This window comes from Poecilia reticulata, linkage group LG6 (genome assembly GCF_000633615.1).
Source record: "Poecilia reticulata strain Guanapo linkage group LG6, Guppy_female_1.0+MT, whole genome shotgun sequence".
NCBI lineage: Eukaryota > Metazoa > Chordata > Actinopteri > Cyprinodontiformes > Poeciliidae > Poecilia > Poecilia reticulata.
The window spans coordinates 30,298,565-30,306,457 of NC_024336.1; the positions used below are offsets into that span (position 1 = coordinate 30,298,565).

General features: G+C 38.9%; 1 protein-coding gene across 1 annotated transcript in view; it reads left to right on the forward strand.

Annotated features, from left to right (window-relative positions):
• LOC103466761 (C-Jun-amino-terminal kinase-interacting protein 1-like) overlaps positions 1–7,893 on the forward strand; it is a 17,803-nt gene that overhangs the window by 9,175 nt on the left and 735 nt on the right. Inside the window, exons 5-12 of the mRNA XM_017305180.1 lie at positions 1,520–1,538; positions 1,572–1,804; positions 4,500–4,575; positions 4,660–4,826; positions 6,074–6,177; positions 6,368–6,478; positions 6,944–7,014; positions 7,128–7,226. Of these exons, the coding sequence (XP_017160669.1) occupies positions 1,520–1,538; positions 1,572–1,804; positions 4,500–4,575; positions 4,660–4,826; positions 6,074–6,177; positions 6,368–6,478; positions 6,944–7,014; positions 7,128–7,226 (880 nt within the window). The remainder of the gene's footprint in view (positions 1–1,519; positions 1,539–1,571; positions 1,805–4,499; positions 4,576–4,659; positions 4,827–6,073; positions 6,178–6,367; positions 6,479–6,943; positions 7,015–7,127; positions 7,227–7,893) is intronic.

Below are 7,893 nucleotides of genomic sequence, written 5' to 3' on the forward strand. Positions count from 1 at the left end.
TCAGTCAGTCAGTCAGTCAGTCAGTCCAACAATCAGTCAGTCAGCCAGTCAGTCAGTCAGTCCAACAATCAGTCAGTCAGTCAGTCAGTCAGTCATAGCACATTTCAGCAACAAGGCATTTCAAAGTTCTTTACATCATAAAAACACAAAAGTCAGAACAAACAGTCAGTAACTGAAACGTTACATTTAGTCAAGTTAAATTTTTATTATGTTTTGACAGCAACTCTAACCAGCTGGGTTTCTGGTCTTGACTTAAAGGATCTCAATGTTTCGGCTGTTTTGTGGTTTTCTGGAAGTTTCTTCCAGATTTGTGGTGCATAGAAGCTGAATGCTGCTTCTCCATGTTTGGTTCTGGTTCTGGATGCAGAGCAGAACCAGACGACCTGAGAGGTCTGGAAGGTTGCTATGACAACAGCAGATCTTTAATGTGTTGTGGTGCTGAGCCGTTCAGTGATTTATAAACTAACAGTATTGAAAGTCTATTCTCTGAGCTACAGGGAGCCAGAGGAAGGACTTTAGAACTGGGTGATGTTCTCTAACTTCCTGGTTTTAGTCAGAACTCCCGCAGCAGCGTCTGGATCTGATTGGTGTTTTTAGGCAGACCGACTAAAGATAAACGCATGGATGAGTTTCTCTAGATCAGAATTAGTCCTCTAATCTTGGAGATGTTCTTCAGGTGTTAAGTTGTAAGGGCGATTCCCCTAACCCTAACCCTTAACTGCGCATGTGTCGGATGTGAGGTAATGGGAGGCGGGGCTAGAACTGCAGTTTTTCCTTCTGTTGTGAGAGGAGCGCTGGGCATGTTGTTAACTATGTTAATGAAGCCCAGTAAAGTGTGGATGCTAACATCAGCAGTGTGATTTTTGAGTCAACAATAGAAGGCCGACTTTGTAACTGTCTTTATGTGGCTCTGAAGGTTCAGATCGGAGTTCATCACTGCTCCCAGGTTTCTGGACCCAAATCCCAGAATATATTGCTAAAAAGAAAGACTAAGCAGCTTCTGTTTCCAAAATTTAACAAAATTATTTTTGCTTTAAAGGGGATTTCATATTTTTTATACGTTCATTTACGTCTGAACTGCTTCTAAAAAACATCCCAAGCGCTTAAAAAAATCACCCTTTGGCAATAAATTAATGCGTTTTGGTGTCTGAAAAATCAACCGTTTCTAAAAACTACAGATCATTACGTCACGTGTGCCATCAGTTAGCACCTTTACTGTTGTAATAAGGGGTTCAATGAAGGCTCTGACGTATAAAAATCTGCATTTCTTTCTGTTCACTATTATTTTAATCTTGATTTGTAGTTCTTGATTCTACGTTTACTTCATTTTCAGTAATGTTTTCAAAGTTTTTAACATTTTTATATGAAGGCAAGTATCATTTGCATAGAGGTAAATAAGGAATTTCTTCTTTAAACTGGAGGAAGATAGAAAGGGCCAAACACAAAACCTGGTGGAACACCAGAACTGTAAGAAAAGCAACTAACACTGTGCTTTCTACTACTTGTTTTCTGATTCAAGAAAGGAGAAAAGAGGAGGAGAAACAAAGACAAGAGGAGAAGAAGAGAAAAAAAGAGGAGGAGGAGGCAAAGAGGAGGAAGGAGGAGGACCTAAAGAGGAGGAGGGAGGAGGAGGTGAAGAGAAGGAGGGAAGTAGTTGCAGTTGCACGGGTCTGCAAGCAGTCCAAGGTTTCGTCAGCCACAACTTCAGAGGAAGACGAGTCTAATGGAGGAGGAAGAGGCCCCAGAAGCAGGAAGTTCCTCAACCTGTTCACCGCCAACAGCAGCAGCCCGTACAGCGCCACAGGTGAGTTTACCTGCAGATATTCCCTTCTCACTCAGCACTGTTGTCACGAATAGAGGAAAAATAAGCCGGTTGCATAAAAAGTACCAAGCTGTACCAAACCAAATTCTTGTCTTTATTTAGTGATTAACATGATTCCAAGGCACTGAACTCTTAAGCATGAACAAGTTTCAGCTTGTAATCCATAAAAATTAAGATATAAATAAAAAAAACACAAAAATTATTATAGTTTTTTTTCTTAATTTAAACCCAGGAAGATTTTTTAAGGAGTTTTCTGTCCATTTCTGATGGTTTAGTGATTCCTGATATTATGTTTCAACCATCTCTGTTCATATTTTCAAGGTTTTCTAAAAATAGTGCATTTTAAATCAAAAGCTCCTGCTGGAGGACAGTTCAAAGTGGACAAAGTCGGCACTAGAAGCAGAGTTTTAAATGCCTGGTACCTGAAATTTGATAGGCTTTTAAATATTGCATATTGCATCCTCTGCAGTGTTGCTGTCGGACGCAGTCGTTTTGTGGTGACCACTGTGAGTTGATATATTGCACAGCTGTAGTTCTGAATTAAAAACTACAATCCTCCAGGAATGTGGAGCATTAACACATTTTAAGCATGGAATGTTTAAAATGTGTTTTCTATGAGTTTGCAGGCATGTCAGGTCTATTTCAAGGTATACAGTGTTAATCCACAATACAAAAATATATGAAAATGCATATATTAAAGCCATAAAGTAACATGTTTCAAACAGTTCAGTAGTCAGATTATTTGATTAAAAGCTGCAGGAATCAGAAACGTTTCTGTGGCGGGTAAATAGAGATGATCTGCACTGGCTGTGGGTTGCAGATAATTTTATTAGCCTTATTATAAACAGTTTAAATAGTTAACATGCTTGAATTCCTGACATCAACGGATAAACCCTCTACTGTACAAGACTGTAGCATAGAAATACTATTCAGTTATCAAAAGTAAAAAAAATTCACTCAAGTCGTGGAAATAGAGGAATAGGAAGATTATTCAGATGTTGGAACAGAACCAGTTGCTTTAAAGTACCGTATTTTCCGCACTATAAGGCACCTAAAAACCTTCAATTTCCTCAAAAGCCGACAGTGCGTCTTATAATCCGGTGCGCCTTATTTATGGACCAATATTGAGCCACATCAGGTCTAGCAACTACGGTAAGCAGCCGCCGACTTCATTTTTGCCCGTAGAAGAAGAAGCGCGCGGTGCATGCTGGGATAGTTGTCAGACCGCTGGTTTGTTAAAGTTTGACTGACCTATCTACCCACCAACCGTATAGAATCAGGTCGTCTGCAGGTCATTTAGCACCACGTTCTCCACCAACATGTTGTGCGCGAACGGAGACGGGTGACCATCGTCCGSCTACGCCCCGACCCAGTCGCGGAAGGCTCTCCTCGCCGACCGGAGTTGGACTGTTTTGTTGACATTCCAAACAAAACAGTGCAGCAACAGTGCATAATTTTGTGCAGCGCCATCTAGTGGATGCATGACGTAACTCCAGCCTCTACTGTAGCGTCTATTCTATGCGCCTTATACTGCAGTGCGCCTTATATATGAAAAAAGTTTTAAAATAGCCCATTCATTGAAGGTGTGCCTTATAATCCGGTGCGCCTTATAGTGCGGAAAATACAGTAACTGGATTATATGAATTAAACCAGAATTAAACTGAATAATTATTATAGATCTGTTTACTACCACTCAGTGATTTTGCATGACAGATTTCCAGCTCCAGCCCTAAAGCGTCAAACCTTTCCTCCTCAGAAATGTTGAAGTTTTCATTGCTTTCTGAACAACGAGGCTCAAAAATGTAGAACCAGCTCCTCCTCCTTCATTTCTCCATCTCACTTCTTCCTCCAAAACAGCAGATAAATCCTCAAATCTTTACTGAAATCGCTCACATCTTCACTATGCTTCTGTGTATTCAGCCTTAGTTGTTTACATTTTGACTTTCCCTGTTTACATCACAAGATGGCGCCAGACTTTGACCCAATTACTACAGACGAAAACAGCAATGCTGTTAAATTTGTAATAGTCTGTGAGGAATGTTTATTTTTAAAAGTTCATGTTTTTACATCATGTAAGTGGTTTTATCCTGTCAGTGAGGAGAACACAGTAAAATCAGCTTTAATTCAACACTTAGTCAGTTTCAACACGGAGTCAGGTCCCAGTTTTAAAGTTACAGTGAACTATAGAGTAAAACTTGATTAACTCTCACAATTATTAATCTAATTTTATGTAAATAACATGCTGTTTCTGTGCTAAGCTTAATACATTGATAAGACCAGGAAGATGTTTCTTATCCTACAAGTATTTTATATTAAGTCTTAGCTGTAAAGCTGAGAAATATTTAAATGTCTTAAGTTATTGTTGATTTCAATAAATGTTTACGCTGAATAGGTTTACAACAAAACAGCATATAATTACATTATATTTTTTACACTCAGTTTGGATCATTTTCAGTAACACTGGCTTATGGTGTTATATTAACTCAGGAAGAGATCAGCGTTTCAACTTGTCAAATGTTAAAGGAAATGCAAAGAGTAAAAAAATACCTATTTTAACTCTGAATATTTTCACCAACATAATGAGACATTTTACTGTCACCGTTGTTGAATCGACTCTTACAGAGTTCATGTTGAATATTTGACAGTTGGGGTGTGAAGTTGGCTTTTTGTTCCTCAGGTGCCGGCTCGTTTGGTGTGTTTTCCTGCGTTCTGGACGGCGTGGAGAGGCAGCAGAGCCACCGGGCCGTCTACAGGTCGGCACAAGCACAACACAGACCCAACTGACAAAGTGAATGAAAATCATCACAGATCGCAGCTGACTCTGTCTCTGTCCGCAGGTTTGTTCCCCGTCACGCAGACGAGCTGCAGCTGGAAACGGACGACCCGGTCCTGATGCTGAAGCAGAGCGAGGATCTGTGGTGTCAGGGCTACAACATGAGGACCGGGGCCACCGGCATCTTCCCGGCCTTCTACGCCGTCAGGGTGCCCAAAGACGGGAGCCACGGTACGCCAGGGCGGCAGGAAGGGGTCCAGTCTTCCTAAACTGGAAGAAGAGATTATTTTAATTCTTTACAGTAACATCAAACCAGTTTAAAAAAGTCTGTGACTAACTATAACAAGGAGATGCTTTATTCTTAAGGGAGAGATCTGGGTCTGATTTTTCAGCACTACTTCATTTATACACTGCAAAAACCAGAGTTATGTAGTAACTAACTACATTTATTCAATAAGATTTACTTTTAAAAAAACAAAAGGTACTTCTAGGAGTATTTTTACTACGCTGTACTTTTTACTCTTACTTGAGTAAAATTTCTGGATTTTCTACCAACTGAGTGAAAATCAAACATGTTTTAACGAAAAATCCACCAGACACAGAAACACATCTGCACTTTTTATTAAAGTTTAATTAGTTTTTTTAATTGAAAGAAACTGATTTGGAAAAATTTTATTTTTCCTGATTGTGTTTTTTTTTGTTCCTTATATGAATTATTGTCTTTTTGGTCCTCAAAGAAGTTTCCTCTTAACTTCATATTTTGGTCGTCTGTTGATGTAATTTCAAAATATTAAGTGATTGATAATTTGATCAGTTACCAAATACGTTTTACTCTTACTTGAGTCATTTCTTGGACGGCTACTTTTTACGTTTACTTAGGTAAAAATATGTTGAAGCTGTGCTACTTTTACTTTAGTATAATTTTTGGAAACTTTACCACCTCTGGCAAAAACACAAAATCTTACAATGTATTTTTGGTTTCGTTTCTAGTGGAAATATCTTAGTATGCTTGAAATAAGACAAAAACGAACTTACAAGTAACTTTTCAGCAAGATACAGGAGTTTGTTAATGATTAATTAATTTCATAATATTGATAGAAACGTACCAGTTCCATTAGCAGATTATTTTACTGATTAGATATTTTTTATGTAACTAGTGAAATAATCTGTCAGTGGAACTAGAACTCAGTTATGTGTTATAAGTGTATTAGAATATTTGCGCTAAATTAAAATATTTGATCTGATTTTGTGTTTTTTGCACAAAAAAATTCAAATAATATCTTGTTACAGTGTCAAAATCTCAAAATGTGAAAATGTGGAAAAATCCAGCCTCAAGCTAAGAAAACTGAACAAAATAGCAATAAATAAACATTTTCCAAGACTCCGCAGTGCCACAGTTATTAACATTTTAAAATAAACGTAGCTGAAACATTTATATGTGTTTATTATTTATTGGTGTTCCTTTATTTGCCTTTCAGTCCGTAACGACGGCTGGACGGAGCAGTTTGTGGTTCGGTTTCTGGGCTCAGTTCAGGTTCCCATCCACATGGGAAACGACGTCCTGTGTGCAGCGATGCAAAAGGTACAAAAAAACAATCTGTGTTAAACAGTTCTTACAGCATCTGGCTTTTCAAATAAATTTACTTTCATCTTAAAGACAAAACTCAACAATTATCTGCAAGAGATAAATTCTAACTTTGTGTTTGTTTCTGTGTTTGTCTGCTGCAGATATGCAGGTTTTTTTCTGACTGTCTGTCTGTTTGCTCTAACAGGTTGTGTGTAACAGGCGGTCAGCCGGTCAGCTGCCGTCAGCCTGTGTGCTGGAGGTCAGCGTGAAAGGCATGAAGATGATCGTTCAGGACCAGTGCCACTCTGTTCACCGGGTGAGTCCAATCATTCGGTTTCTCTTTACATCAGCTAGAACTTCCAATGAAGCTGAAAAAAGGTCCGCAGTTCTCAAAAAATTGAGCAGAGATCAATCTGGAGAGCATGAAAACAATTAAATGTCTCAATTTAACATTTTAGTTTTATGGGAAAAAGAGAAAAAAGGAAAAAATGGGAGTCGCAGCACAGAGCCATGAGGAACACCAGAGAAGAATGATTTTAATTTGTGGAGTTGAATTGTTTGTCTCTGTGTCACAAAACCTGAACTTTGTTTGTCCTTAAGCCACTTTATTACCACTGTAACCAACACATTACATTTTAAATGCAAAAATTTTAATTGATGTGAGCAAATTATTGCATCACAAAAGAATGAAAAACAGATTTCCAAGCACAGATCCCTGAGGAACACCATTGAAAATGAATTACAAGATTCCTTGGATTAAATGTGCTTCTGTGTCTGTCAGGGAGACCAGTGTTTCCATTTCTTCCAGTTGAAGAACATCTCATTCTGCGGCTGCCATCCCAAACACAGCCGGTGAGCTCAGCGTACCTGAATCGTCTCACACACCTGGAACTGTCTCAATTCTCTCTGTTGGGTCACTGCACATCTCATCAGCTGGAAATCTTCTCATTTTGGTTTTGCTGCAGGTACTTTGGATTCATCACCAAACATCCCGACCAGCAGCGCTTCGCCTGCCATGTGCTGATGTCAGACACCACCTTGCATCCTCTGGCAGAGTCTGTTCGGTGAGAAAGACACGCCGACGGTTTCTGCTCCCACATTTTACCTCTTGGCTTCAGAGAGGAAGCCGTTAAAATAAACATCACATCACAGTCAGTTCTTCTGTTAGATTTGCTATTTTGATGCTCATTGATCATAACTATTATTTGTCAGTGTATTTCAAGTGCCAAACAAAATTATTTAAGGAAAAATAAATAAGCTGCACTGACTTGACTTCAGAAGTGATCAGAGTTTAAAATGTTTCTTTGATTCCTGGAAGGGAATCAAAATATGTTTCCACGTTCATTTTGAGTTCACACCTGTTTTAGTGAAAATGATGAAACTGGAAGATTTTAGAGGATTTAGTGAGATTCCTGATATTTGGTACAATGGAAAAGAGCAAAAATGAGTTACTGAAGAAAGGTAACAGTCAGGAGGAGAGAAGAAAAAATGGATGGATGGATGGATGGATGGATGGATGGATGGATGGATGGATGAATAACTGGATGGATGGATGAATGGCTGGATGAATAGATAGATAGTTGGATAACTAGATGGATGGACGGACGGACGGATGGATGGATAACTAGATGAATGAATAGATGGATAACTGGTTGGATGGATGGATAGTTGATAACTGGATGGATGGACGGATGGATAACTGGATGGATGGATGGATGGATGGATGGATGG